The sequence below is a fragment of the Falco naumanni genome, chromosome 1 (assembly GCF_017639655.2).
Source record: "Falco naumanni isolate bFalNau1 chromosome 1, bFalNau1.pat, whole genome shotgun sequence".
NCBI classification, from domain to species: domain Eukaryota; kingdom Metazoa; phylum Chordata; class Aves; order Falconiformes; family Falconidae; genus Falco; species Falco naumanni.
This window is the reverse complement of record NC_054054.1, coordinates 27,271,546-27,286,523: the sequence shown is the minus strand read 5'-3', so window position 1 is coordinate 27,286,523 and position 14,978 is coordinate 27,271,546. Positions and strand designations below refer to the sequence as shown.

Here is a 14,978-nt window from a genome sequence, read left to right as displayed (position 1 = left end):
GCATCCAAATCCAATACCTGTGACATAGCTGAAGATGTTCTCATCTCCACTGAAAAATTTTCAGGCGTCCATGAACTGGAAAAGGTTAAAGCACATTGGTTTAGTCTCTCCACAGGGATCTGTACATTGTACAGTGCAGGCTTGTCTCGGGATACTTCAGCTTTTGGTTTTGAGTTGATTGTGTAGGGATGATATGCTACTGGAAATTTTCTTGAGACAACAGTTTCTTAATATGATTTACATATGGAATACTGATAATCACTTAATACCACACTTCAGAGTAAAGGTGGGCAGCACCTCCTCTGGCTGTCTTTTTATTGAAATCAGTTGTTAGGCGTTCCCTGTGCACATCTACTGAGTTACACCTTTGAGGAGACTCAGGCAGAGAAGTCTCTAACTCTGGCTCCTGGTAGAACTCAGGAAACAGACGAGTTCCTGCCTCTCCCTAGTAATAGCCCTAATAAACTTGTATGGCTTTATAGGATTGGGTGCCTGAAGAAATATTAGGGAATTTATAAAGACATCTTTTTAGGTGCTTTCAAGAATAGGTGATCTGAGCTAAGCTTCCCATTCTGCTTTCTTGTGCACAGAACTTCACATAATACCTGATCTATCATCATTTATTAAATGCTAGACTTTGTTGCCTGACAGCTTTGTGTTTCCTCCTGCCTTTGGAAAACATGAATTTTAGACAGTGGAGTAATATTTTTGTTCTTATAGGCCACAGACTCCTCATCTAAAGCAAGTAGATGGGGAGCTTGGGGTACCTGGGGAAAGTCTCTTCTGTCATCAGCTTCTGCCACAGTGGGTAAGTGTTCAATCGGTAAAGTACATGGAAATAAATTGTAATTTTAATGTGTCATTAGACACGTTAATGTTGCATCTTAGAGATTCATAGACAGTTTTGTCCTGATATGCTTAGCAAACATGATTTTTTTTTAATGGGAAAAAAGATCTCCATAAACTGTCAAAGTACCTAAATATTCCTTTGGGTCAGATTACGGACAAGGTACTAGGCTTGTTTGTTAAGTTAGTGAATTACCTTGTGGTGGCTTCTTCACAGAAGGGGTACATGATCTGATACTGTTACTATCAGCCAGAGATTTATGGGTTTTGAAATGAAAGCACTCCAACCCAGATTTGTGCACTTGCATGATTGTGGTTTATACACCATGACCTCTATCTATACAATCCAAATTCACTTCTCATAAATCATTCCAACTTTCATTGACACCCAGTCAAACTGTTAAGCTATCACACCAGACTTCGGAATAGAACATACTGAAACATGGATACTATACTCCCTCTCCCTATACTCTCATTTCAAATAGTATGTCAGTATAAAATGACTTTGTGAAGACTTTATGTAAAACGTAATCATTACACATCGAAGACTCACAGATAAAAAGCAAAGCATGCAAATACCTAGTTACCAGTGGGAAATCATTTCTCACACAACAGCTACTAAGCTGTTAACTAATCAGTTCTCATAAAGGATCCACAAAACACCTCTTCAAAAGATGAACCTAGGAATTAAAATTAATTGCCAGTTACTAAAAATAACGGATTCAACAAAGATACTGGTTTTATTCTCCCACATAAGGCTAAATAATTCTCTATATCCTCCTCTGTTCCATAGGCAATAAATCCTGTCTGTCCCTCAGAGGAGGGAACTTCCCCTGTCCTCTCTTCTTTTCAGTAACACCCGCACTCGAGTTCATAACTACCTTTTCTTTTAGACAGTCCAACTAATTGACATGTCTATTAAACCTGGAATGGATTTCTAAGATGTCTTTAAATTGACATAAGTGAAGGTCACTGCTGAAAGGAGCAGGCCTGCCCTGCCCCAGCAATGTATTTCTTCCTTCTCTTACGCTACCAGTAGCTTTCCTGTAGTGATGTGGGGAGCTGGTTTATGGAACTGATTTTGCAAAGTACGAATTAAGTAAGAGCTGTTTTTTCAGCTGGATCAGTTTGTAAATTCCCTAATCTGGCTCACCATTTGATCACCCAAGTGTTACTGAATAGGAAATGATGGGAACACACAGAACATGTCAATAGGGACAAGGGCAGCTTAACTAGCTGTGGAACTGCATAAGTGTTCTCAGCTTGTATTTAACCTTAAAGTTTAGCACTTCCCTTTCAGACTTGAAGAAGGGCATCTCATGTCAAAAATTTTGCCCGCTTTTTTCCCCGACACTATTAGTAGGTCTAGTAGCAGGTGCTGCTTTCACAGACTTCCATGAGTCTTGCCTCTCTTACATTCTCAGATCATCGTAACAACAGCATTCTGAAAAGAATTGGGCTTAGTGTAAATAACTAAAGAAGAAAATGTATGTGCATGTTGATAAGTTGGAATTGTAATGCTGATCAATTCCTCAGTTAATTTTTACAGTTGCAGCAGGGTTTCTTAAACAGAGCTCTTTCAGGTCAGTCAGGTTTTGCCTGTGAGATAGCCATATCTATGTTCTGTTTAGCTTTTGCAATAAATAGTGTTCTATCAAATGGCCATTCTAATGTTTGTGAGAAATAAGGTTATTTGTTACTGAACAGTTACTGTTCTTGTAGGCTTGCAATGGCATTCTCACTTACAGCCTTCCGTTGCTTAAAAGTCTTGGCCTCACTGAGCAATCAGTTTAGTGTCACAAAGAGTATACATTTTCTGTGGGGCACTATGGCCATAGATATTTCTGGCCCAGCTGATGTAAGCTTGCCTGAAAATGTTGCAGAAAGTTTGGGAGATGAAAAAGAATGTGTGTTGTATCCCATCTTACTATCTAATCAGGACATACTTTTTTACAGCTGTTTGTTGCTTTTGTCTATAAAACCTGCTGCCAGCATTGTATCTGTGGATTTCCATGGACTTTTTACATTATGTGATCTCATTTTTATAGAGATCATATAACATCTTGGTTCATTAAAGATTACATTAAAAATTCATGCTTAACTGATACTGGCTTCTTAACATACTACCTGACAGTATCAGCATCACAACTGTCTTCACAGAGTGTAAATATGCAAACAAGTCTGTTGTGAAGGCAGCCTGACTTGGTAAGTTTGTGTGATATTGTCTATTTTGAATAGGCATATCATCACTATTATATATATTTTTAGATTTACTGTTATGTAAAAATGAGCACAGTTGGAACAGGTCAAGTTGCCTAGGCAAAGGAGCATCCACATGCAGAAAAGGAAAAAGAAAATTTTAAAATAATTTTAATTTTACATGAGAATGGTTGCACTATGTCACATCAAAGACCTGTCTACTATCTAGTTTCTGGTGCAGTGACCAACAGCAGCTGGGAAAGAGCCTAGAACCAGATGTATGTGAAGCAGCACAAGCCTTGTTTTCTCTTCCCCTTTTCTGGAATCTGCAACTTAGACAGACTTCCTGATCCTGAGATCAGGATAGGGTTGAGTTCCGATATTAATATCTAATAATTTTAGATCTAACTTTTCTCTGTGAATTTATTAAAATGGACTTTGAATTAAGGAGAAATCAAATATACTTTTCTTCCACGTTCACTGAACCCAAGGTAACTTGGAAGACCATGTTGATAACCTTAGATTTGTCCCAGGAAATCAATGCAACAGGTAATAGTTTATATTCCTGATAAAGAGAGCATATTTCCTAGTTGTTTGTTATGGAAATTCATGCTTGATCTTGTGAAGTATTTGCTCTCTCTCACTGTATCAGACAGGATGTGGGACTGCATATACCATATGTCTGCTTCAGCGTGATAATTCCTAGCAAAAGACAGAGAGAAAAAAAAATTAAACCTATTGGGAATTTCTGTAAGATTTCTTCTTTTTATTAAATATTTATTATTCCCCTTCAAGTTACTCCATTTAATATCTGAGCAGTTCAACCAGTGTTTCATCTCCTGTTCTGCATCAGAAAATAGGTTTGCCGTGAGTCAGTCCATTTTGATGTTGCTTATTCCTTCAGTGTAGCAAATGGTATAAGTAAGGTGCGTTCTTGGAATTAGACTTATCAGCAACACCTTTGGCATGTGATTTTTCTGTTGCTCTGTCGTTATCTTTGTACAGCACTGCTGGTTGTCTGGCTAAGTATGACAGACACTTACTATCCCTTATACTTTTCTTAAAAATTGTACTCTGTAAAAATAGCAGTTTCAGGTGGAGTAAATAACATCTTAAAGGCCTAACCAAATACATTCAGCTTTTAACAAACAGTATCACAGAACAGCCCATGTTGGAAGGGACCTTAAAAGACCATCTAGTCCAGGCTTTTGTGGGAAAGGGTGCCTGGGTGAGATTATCCAGCACCTTGTCCAGTTACATCTTGAAAACCTGCAGCAGTGGGGACTCCACCACATCCCTGGGGAGGTTCTTCCAGTGAGTGATTGTTCTCACTGTAAAACATATCTTTCTTACATTCCTTTCTCTTTAAGACTGAACTGAAATGATTGTTCCAAGGATCTCGGTTTCAATATGCTTCAAACCCTAATTTGGAGCTCCCAAACAGATTAGCATTTTTACTGCGTGGCTGTAATTGATTCAGCATAGCTGATTTTAGTTTCTAATAATAAGGTAGTTTCCATATAATTTGTATCTTACTTCTCTTTAACTAACTCTGCACATATAGCCAGTGACTGTTTTCGTGGTGGTTTTGTATTCTAAAGGAAATACCTGTTGTCTTTGAACTGATTTAGACATTACTTGGATCAAGGTCCCTGCCACAAGACAGATGTGATATTAATCTACACAACAGAATCTGTAATGCCTTTGGATTAGTAGCAGTCACTGCCTGAACCATGCTTAGTGTCTGACACTAGATGTCACACTAAGAAAGTTGTTGAATCTGTCTCATCAACGAGATAAAGAGTTTTCTTTTGTATTTAAAAGGTGCAAGAAATTTGCTTTTCCCCGTTGTGGAACCACAGTGGAGTAGATCTCCTGCAATAGTTGCTGGGATGATGAGATGGGAGAAGTAGGCTCACTGTGATCTGGAGACATAATTTGTACTAACTGTCACCTTTTAATCCTCTTTCTTTTAATTTGTATTTTGTAGTAAAGTAGCAATTACACCATCTAGTCTTTTAGTAACAGTGTTGATAAAACTCTGCTTTACCAGTGGGTTACCACTGCAGCTAAACTAATCTCATGGCTAGCAGCCACTGAAATGTGCAGTCTGCACCTCTCTTTCCCTTGCGTGTTTCTTCCTCCTCCCTGTGCCAGCACTCAAGCTTCTCCGAGCACCCAGTAATCAAGTTCAGGAAGCTAAACTGACATCAGAATAACTCTAGAGGAAAGAAAAAGTAATTTTCCTCCTCTTCAGTTCCTTCAGCCAGCTCACTGCGATAAGTGCCAGGGCAAGCAGAATAGACAAGTGTGGAACGTGGAAGGAGCAGAACATCCCATACCAGCACCAAGAAGCCTTTAGGTCAGCTTAGCTGTAACAGCAAACTTTTTATCCCCAGGGCTTAAGTGAGGCAAAATACATTCTCAGCCTGTACCTGAAGCTTGTGACTTCCATTTTTAAAACCAGCTTGTATGCTTGAAAGCTTGCCTGTTTGGTATTTTTTTTCTAACTAAGCTACCTGCTAGCATAATGAAAATTACTACCTTCACCTACAAGCCTTGCCTTTCATATGCTGTATTGCTTTGTATGGATGAATTATGGTGTTCATAAGGTGCTTGAGTTATGGTGCTCAACCAGCTTCATTTCCAAGGAAAGTCTGTTCTCTGTCATGCTGTATGCATGTGCTTCACTCCATGTAAGTCTGGGCTTTTTTATATCTAGTGCTATTGATAAGACTAGCATCTGTCAATACAAACACAGCTATTTAATTTACAAGGCCTCTGAAATTCATACAGTAAGGCTGCTTAATGCATCTCCCTCACGTATTACTTGTAATTAATATTCTGCTCTCTTGATTATTTTGTGCTTGTGTATATTCCTCATCTAGTTCTTTACCTAGCAGAATGGCACAGCAAAATATCAGACACCCATAGTTCTCCGTGTTATGCTGAAAACTTTTTCTTGTCACTCAGTATGACAGAAGGAAATGTCACTTATGGTGTCACTGTGTTCATGAGCTTCGATATTACGCATGGATATGTGTAATAATCAGCATTGCATAGCTTAAATTGAAGTCTGTGGAACAGAAATGCAAATGCTTCAGATAAGGTGAAATTAAAGTATTGCAATTATGTGGATATTGTTTCCATTCTCCTCTTGTGAAGTAAAGAATGATCTAAAAAACCCCCAAAGGCTAGATATTATGCTTGTACCATATATGACCATAGAAAGGGCAGTTAATCTCTTCAGAAGACTACTTTTTTTTCTTTTTTTTCCATTGCATAAATTCAGCTGATTCAGGGAAAACTGGTTTGGGGCCTGAAATCACATGGTGGTCACTCAAGTTATTTTGTAAATAACACTTTACAGCTGCTGTAGCAGCAACTCCCTTTAGCACTGTTCCTTCTTTTTAAGAATGCTGAATACAAGTAAGGGATGGAAGAAATTGTGGACATGCTTTTGGGGATGGCAGTCCCGTCTGCTTTCATCATGTCTTTCAACATGGGTTTGTGATCTAGAAGAGGTTGAGGACCAATAATCTGTTGTAGCAGCCTTTATGCCTACTGCTATTATTAAAACATTTTACCATTGCAGTAAGGAGATCTGAAACTAGTCTCATTTACCACAACGTAATTGGAGTTATTCCTGATTTACAGACTGGACAGCATAGGTATTATCAGAATGTATCCTGTGTTTTTATTTTAACTACATGGAAGAGAATTTTTCTACAGTCTTGAAGTGAATGGAGTGCCAGTAGGATAGCCTTAAAGTAAGCACAGTGGGGTCCCACTTTTTTTAGTGTACAAAACTAGAGCACAGCTGGCTTTTCCACGTATCTATATTTCATATAGTAGAGTGATTCCCCCTCAGCCATCTTCGGGTTCCTCAGTTTCTCAGTCAATGTCAGATGCGAATTTAAGGCCAGTTTGAACCAGATGAAGCTTCCATCAGAAATGCCCCCATGGTGCAACACAGATTACAAAAACTGTGTGCTAGCCAGGGGCAAAATTTCGAACTTTTCCTCCCCATTTATACCACTGAAGCAGGGAGTCCAGTTTCCTGGGAGTACTAGATTGACAAGGGACAGCGATTCCTGCAGAGCATGGTTTAGATTTCAGATGTGCTTAACTGCCCTCCATAGGTGTCTGTTGGCCTCTCTCAGCTCTGCAGGGAATCCAAAGCTTCTAAACTGAGAGGTGGAAGATAAGAGAGCCTAGAGCCTAAAGTGAAGTGGGATGTATCTGACTAAAGCATTTGTGAGCGCTGTAATCTGGCCTTGGGCAGATCAGGCAAATTCAAAGGCAGGCCACATTTTCAGGCACTGCTTGCAAAACCTTCCTTTGCAAATGAAAGATTTAAGCTAGCAAGATGAACAACAATATTCTGCTGAAACTGCTAGCCAATAGAAGGAAAAGAAATCATGAAGGCAAGAAAAAGAAAAGCAACAACATAGGAAAAAAAAGCATGCTTTCTTCAAAAAGAATGCAGTTAATATAACCCATTGCATAGCTCTTTTGTTATCCGCTGTTACAGATGAGTAAATGGAGGCATCGGTGGTGTTCCTAAGTTTACAGTATCAGGTCAGCTGTGTTACCACACAGTGTAACAAAACCAGTGCACCTTTATCTCTAAAATGTAGGTTCATCTCCTATAACCTCTTTTATTTCTGTGCCGTTTGAAATTACAAATAATCACTTTCATTTCCAAAGCAACATGTGCTTCTGCTATGTTTGTGCGTGTATCTTAACAGTGCTGACTTGCTTCAGTTGTGTTCTTCAGATCTCATCTGGTTTTGTTGTTGTAGTCAAACACACATGCCATACAGATCAGTCAGCAAAACCACTCCTAACTGACCTGAAATATTTGTATCATTCTAGCGCATGTAACCACAGCCCTGAAGATGCTGCCTTTTGTAAGTCTGTAAATATCAGTGCAGCAACTGTGTGCTTTCTTTTGGAAATACAAGCTTGTCTGCAAAACTATGAGAACCAAATTACAGAATATATATATAAAAAAATAATGTTTAGATAGAGAAAAAAAAATGGAAAATTAATCTGAAAATCCGTAACTTTTGCACACAGTTAAAAGGAAATCTTTGCTTAATGTTTATAGTTAATTTTTTATATAATTACAGGACAATAGTACTTTGTTAGCAAGTCAGATCCTTGAGAAAAATTAAGTCAATGGTAAGAATAGAACTCTTTTGCTCATTTAAAAAGTTGTGAGCAGAAGTAGAATGAAATGTGACATGGAGTATCTACTAGTTTTAAAGCACAATTAATAGATATTTAAGTGAGTCCCAGGGATTTGGAGAGTAAATAAATTGCTATAGAATCTATTCATGCTAATATTTTCATTGAATCAATTAAATTCAGGAAATCTGGATTAGACAAAGTAGTACACTGCTCTCCAGTATCTGCACTGGAACAGATTTTGCAAAAGGCAAGAAGTTGTCCAGCGATGGCTTAAATCACTGTGGTGCGCAACCTGGTACAGTTCAACATGCTGCTACGTTTTGTAAGACATGAAACAAAATAGACAAGGGTCATCTTTTCTTTAGAGAGGTAAAACATTTACCTGCCTAGTCTCTCTGTTTTCGTAAAACATCAGGACCCTGTGCAGCTTAGGCTGTTGTATAGAAAATTACTTCTTTCTGCTTGTCTGTTCCTTAGGGGACATCTGTTATTTCTGTTTACCTCCTCAGATACTCCAGTTTTCTTGTATGTGATCTTTCAGTAGTGCTGTTTCACATATGTTTTCTACAGTATATTTATTACTGAATTCATAGAGCACCTGATGTGCAACCCATCTGGAAATTATAGAATCATAAATCTAAGCTTTCCTTCTTCCTATTCCATTTCAGGTAGTTTTGCTACATCCTTCTTTAATCAGATGTTCAAAGGCATATTTTTATGGTCACACACACACACACATATATATGTATATGTTTATTCAGAACACTGCAGAGCACTGGCAAATGATAGGCTATTTTGCTGTAGTTAATGTAACTCAGAAAAGAGGCTTTGAACTTTTCTAATAGAAAGTGCACACAATTGTGTGAAAGTATGGACAACAGTTAATGAATTGTTATGTTTGACTTCATGCCTTAGATGTCTAAGTATCTTCCTGAGCATCTGTATTAATGCCTTTTCTGAAATCTTTTATCTATTTACAGCTCATTTTAAGGTGACAAAGCAAAGAAGTACGAAATTGTCATTAATACTTCTCATAAGTAGTTCGGCAAATAGTTAAAGCACTCTGTATTGTCCTACTGCTAGAAGTAATCAGCTTTATGTGAGATGCAGTAATGGTATGTTGTGCAAGAAAAAATCAAATAGGGTCACCAAAGCCGTTTCATTTTGTGTTAGAAAGAAGCATTGCTTGCCTGGTTGGTTGTTTACTTACTGCATCTCATCTGATAGGCAGAAACTTCCAGGTAAGGAAGATGTACTAGGTGGATCATTTGTAACGAGAGAAACATACCATGAACATAGTTGTGGATATATCCAGAAGCAGAATAGGCAGATAATTTGAGGGTAGTCTTTTTTAAGGGCAGTGTTTTTCAGCTACAGTTAATGCAGATCAGGAAACTGTTGCCTCATTTTGCTGACTACCAGCCAATACCAGCCTGTCCTATAGCAGGATGTTACCAGTCCATGTGATCTGCTAATGTAAATAAACTCTGTGTAGAAAAGTGGCAAAGCAATCCCATTCTGTCAAAACTATTCAGATAAAACCAGTAATAACATATATTCTTTACATTAAACTAGACCATTTTAATAGAACAGAGAGTTAGGGGGTCACTATGTATGTGTCGGGTAAAGGTGGTGAAATCTCTGTAGGAGATCAGCTACTGCTGGAACAATAATTCTGTGTCATCTGACACCAGCAGACTTTACTGGTATATCTGTTTTATATATATATATATATATACACATATATATACACATATATAGACACACACTGATAAATAAAGTATATTTAAATAGCAGCTTTGAGGAGAGACACTTTAAAATCTGACTTCAAATGAGCAACCGAGGAGCTTAAATCCTGACATAACTTCAAGGATTTCTAAAATACTTCCCTAACATTGCACCTATGCAGCAGACTGAGGAACAGATTCCTTACCTCAGCCCTGCAGTCACCCATAGTCCATTACTTGTGGGTTAATTGTTCTAGACCTCTGAAAACTAGATGGGACCAAACCCTACAGCATTAGGAGGACCATCAGTTTCTGTTTAAGGTGATTGTAATAGCATATTTAGCATTTTGAAAAGCAGGCAACTAAACTTACGTGTGCCATGGAAACAAGTTTTACATTTCAGATCTAATGTCATTTGTATCATATTTTAGCTTTAGTGTTTCTGGTCAGTTAATACACTGGATATAGTAGAACAAGTGAATTCTTAACCTAGAAAAAAATTAAGCGATGAGGTAAGTTTAATAGTTAACTCTGATTGTTGTCATTTGTGGAGTGTAAGAACACTATGCAGTGTTAGTAGTAAGTTTTCAAATTGTATAATCTAGAATATGCTTCTGCTGCAGGTCATGGCATAACAGCAGTGAAGGAAAAAGCAGGAACTACCCTAGGAATTCATAACACAAGTTCAGCATCTTCGGAAACAGCAGTGCCTCCTGCAGCTGAAACACCAATTATACGTAAGTTCAAGTTCACTGAAATTGGACAAACCTCTTTGACACTGCCAAATTAGTCCAATTTACAAAATTATAGGATTTTGACCACAGAATCCAGTTTAATGTAATTTGTGACTAGTAGAGATGAAAGTATGCTGTAACTTGCTTTTTTTAAATTTTGTTAGAAGCAGAAGATTCTCTGGACCAAAGCTCATCTGAGAATACTCCTTCTTCTCCTTCGTCTGGATCTCGTGGCATGTTGTCAGCTTTCACTCATGCTGTACAGAACACAGTGAGTCTTTTTAGCTGGCCTCTGTGCTCTAATCATTCTTCATCATTTTTAGGTGCAGCTTCACTGTAGGTCCCATTTGTTAAGTTGTAGCTCTTTGTAAAATCAACTAAGTCATTTACTACTTTAGCATCATTTTCAGTGAAAAATATGGTATTCTCCTAAACTACATAGAATTCTGCAAATTCTATTGCAAGAAAAAAGATTTCTGGGAAATCTTGTACCATCATCTGATTTTTTTTTCCAGTTAAGTCCTTCCAGAGAAAGTATGTTAATATTTTTAATAATTTTTGAAGGCAGGTAAAATAAGAAAATACTCCATTCGCTTATTTGAAGGCTTCTACTAAACTGTGCATTGTTAGTCCCTGGCCCTTACCTTCACCTCTCTATCTAGTGTCTCATTTCATATTAGCCTTCCCTGAAGATGGTCTGATTGCAGACTCAGTGAGGCAAAATCTCTCGTCCACAGTTCTTTCCTGTTACGGTCTCCATATATCTCCTGTGTGTTGCACTTCACCCTTTTCTGTTTCTCTGTGTTTCAACTTTTGCAAACTCCTGTACCGTACTGTTCTCAAATAAATTTTTGTTTAATCTTCTTCCCTGACATTTTTTACACATTATTGCCATAGCAAATGTTTTCCTCTGATCTTTTCAGTGTGGCGTTTCCCTTGAAATTGTAAGAGACTTGAAGCATCAGCTAAAAAGGCATAGAAGACTAAGTCCCCATTGAGCATGTTTTAAAAATGGCAGTTCTTTTTTAGTGCATATCCAGTTCACTCTGAGCACCTCATCACTCTAATATCAAAGATTTTGGGAGCAGGGAGAGATTCCTACTGACTATTCCTAAGACTGTTGCTACAGAATCTGGAGCATCGTAGAGCTTGTTGAGGGCTGGACACCAGTAAGTTTACCTGAGCATTGTATAAAATTTGCAAATAAGAGAAATGTGCTCTTGCAAACCTAGAGAGGCTACTATACCACAGTGATGAATGTCACCAAACAAAAAGAATAACTGAAGATTTCAGTAAGTTGCTTGTAATGCCATTTGGGACTTCAGTAGGGTTTTCCATTACATATCATGTTACATCAGCATTTGATTATCTGACAGATACATAATCCAGACTGAAATGGGGATCTTTAACCAGTGAAAATTCTTCAGTGTACGTGAAAAATTGTGAGTGAGGGCTAATGCTAATACGAAGACACAGGAAAAACAACTGTATTTCTATAGGAAGTTCCAGAGTCATCACAAGTGTCAAAAATTGCATTAACAAGAAAGGTTAGGTAGGGTAGGATCATCCTGTTCGTGATGGACTTTGGGTCCATATTATTCATATCTAAAATATATTCCCATGGACTAGATGTCACTTCAGATGAAATTAAAGTGGTATTCTTAATAATTTTTTTTACTGGCAACAGGTGTTAACGTTTCTCTGGTACAAGTCTTTTAATTAACTAGAAATATTTTTATAGTTGAGTTTTTTCTTCTTGAAAATGTATTCAGAACAACGTAACAATTTTATAAATGTGTCAATCCTATTGTTCGTTGAAGTATAGAAGATCTAGGGACCTGAATGTTCACAGATAGTGTCAGCAAAAGCAATACTCTTTACAGTTCATATTAGCATAAACTGGAAAGAAAGTAACCACATTGCATTGTTTTATACAGGGGAAAAGTGTGTTATCTGGAGGCTTAGATGCTTTGGAATTTATTGGGAAGACAACCATGAATGTCCTTGCAGAAAGTGATCCTGGATTTAAGAGAACCAAAACACTGATGGCAAGAACAGTTTCTCTATCTCAGGTTGGATTTATTTAACTATAGCTCTGTCAATGCAGTTTTAGATTCTTTTTCTGGAATTTCAGATGCCTCAGGGAGAGGCTTTATTTATTGAAATAGATATTGGCTAGGCTTATGGAAATAAATATTATGCTTTATATTTGCCCCACTTTATTTTTCTTCAGAGAGGCACAAAAGATAATGTAAAATCATCTTTTCTGTATAATCACATGTGCAACACCTGATTTTAATAGGATAGTATATGTGGTGATAAGTCATTACACTCTGGAGACAGAATCAAATTGTTGGTGTTATTTCTAACAGCTGTAGATAGGTAATCTTCCAGCACAAACATCACTGTACTACTTTCCTTGGAAATAAGTAATACTGGAATATGATGTATGTTTCATTAGGAATTAAAGCTGTGAAAAGTTAGATCTTAATGTCCATCTTAACTAAAACTAACTTTTACAGCCATGACTTACATACATGTTTAAAGGTCCAGAGGTATGATAAAAACAGAAGTGCTGTCAGTACAAAATTATTTTAGCTCTCCAGACACTGATAGGAGAGTGGCTGTGGAAATCAATAGACATTGAAAAAAACTTTCATTTTACTACGTGTTTACTTCCTTGTAGAGAGGAGTAAGGTATTTTTCTTCTAATGAGATGTTTTGTCTTTGGTGTTTGTCATTCTAAGTGTGAACAGACTGATACTGTTGTAGTAGGCCAAAAGCAAGTAAAGCTTCTTAAGGCCCACAGGGTTAAAACCAGCTTTTGAGAATACCTTTCTAAACAATACGCATTAATTCACACATAAAAGATGAGTCAGAAAGTGACATGAATCAGTTCTCATAGGTCACATAAGGTAGTGCTTGCTTTTTGGTGATTTTTACATAAAACTTTGTCAATGATCTTTGGAAGGTGGAGACTGAAAAAAATCTACTGTTGTAAGTCTTCTGTAACAAGTGAATAACTGAAGACAACATTGTAGAAATTTTGATTATGGAATAGTGTAAGTGGCGAGAGTTAATCTGTATTCAGAGGCTTATATGTGACTTGAGATGCAGTTCAGATGTATTTACCAGCTTTACTTTTTAATTTACAGTACATTCATATGACAGGCCATTCCTTCCTGGAATAGAAGATCCTATTCTATACACTATTCTATCCTTGTACACTAATTTAAGTGTGTAAGAAGATCACTCCAAAATATCCCCAAGTACATGGAGTGTAGTTCTGCCCCAGTTTTGGTAGAAAACACACCTTATTAGGCCAGTCTCTTCTGTCAGTCTTGCTGTCACATAAAACTGACTTTAATATCTGCTAAAAACATTGTACAGGAAATGTTTATATAGGTGCATTATTTATGCAAGTAGGTAGGCAGGTCCTGAAAATAATAGTCTTCCCATTTTGTGGTCTGTGGAATGGATTGCATGACTCTCTAAGGCTGTGTATGAAGTAGTCCTTTTCATTTTATTTTCATTTTAGTTGGTGGCAAAATTTCTTATACAGTATCCATAGCTGACATTGCTTTTGAGAACATATGATTATTTGTTTGTTCATTGTTTTTTTTTAAAAAGATGGTTAGCAATTGCCATTGGGAAAACCACACTTGGAATACTACTTAAATATTTTATTAGAAAAGTTTATCCAAAAAGTTAGATATTTCAGCTTTGCAGGTGTGATTATAGTCCCAAATTTTATTAGTTTCCTAGACAAGCAGAAGCAGGAAGTAATAAAATCTGTTATACCTACAGCACTACCAATAAAACAACAGGAATGATGTGTATTTTTGCAGCTGTTGAGAGAAGCTAAAGAAAAAGAGAAACAGAGGCGGGCCCAGCAAGTTACAGTTGAAAGAACAGCACATTATGGACTACTTTTTGATGAATTCCAAGGTTTGTCTCATCTTGAAGCTCTGGAAATCCTGTCAAATGAAAGTGAAGCTCAGGTACAGTATGCAGACAGCATAAATCAAAATGGTTGGTAAAAAATTGATCTTTACATAAATTTCACTCTGCAAGTACATAGGGAATGAACAGTAAGTTTTCCATCAACTTCAGAGAAAGCTGGATTGGTCCCATGGGCCAATCATTGGCTTCAGGAAATCAGTCTCAATACACCTAAAATTTTAACTCCAAGGTTGACTCCAAACTAACAAACATTCTTAACTGAATGTTATTTTTGTTAGGACTGTGTATAGTCTATATTTTTCAGCTTGTGACA

At 37.2% G+C, this 14,978-nt stretch overlaps 1 protein-coding gene across 4 annotated transcripts in view; it reads left to right on the top strand.

Moving 5' to 3' along the window:
- Positions 1 to 14,978, top strand: part of FAM114A1 (family with sequence similarity 114 member A1) — a 37,421-nt gene that overhangs the window by 3,341 nt on the left and 19,102 nt on the right. For all 4 annotated transcript variants that reach the window (XM_040587411.1, XM_040587394.1, XM_040587402.1 and 1 more), the window contains 5 exons: positions 721 to 808; positions 10,592 to 10,705; positions 10,867 to 10,973; positions 12,640 to 12,774; positions 14,551 to 14,703. In XM_040587411.1, the coding sequence (XP_040443345.1) occupies positions 721 to 808; positions 10,592 to 10,705; positions 10,867 to 10,973; positions 12,640 to 12,774; positions 14,551 to 14,703 (597 nt within the window). The remainder of the gene's footprint in view (positions 1 to 720; positions 809 to 10,591; positions 10,706 to 10,866; positions 10,974 to 12,639; positions 12,775 to 14,550; positions 14,704 to 14,978) is intronic.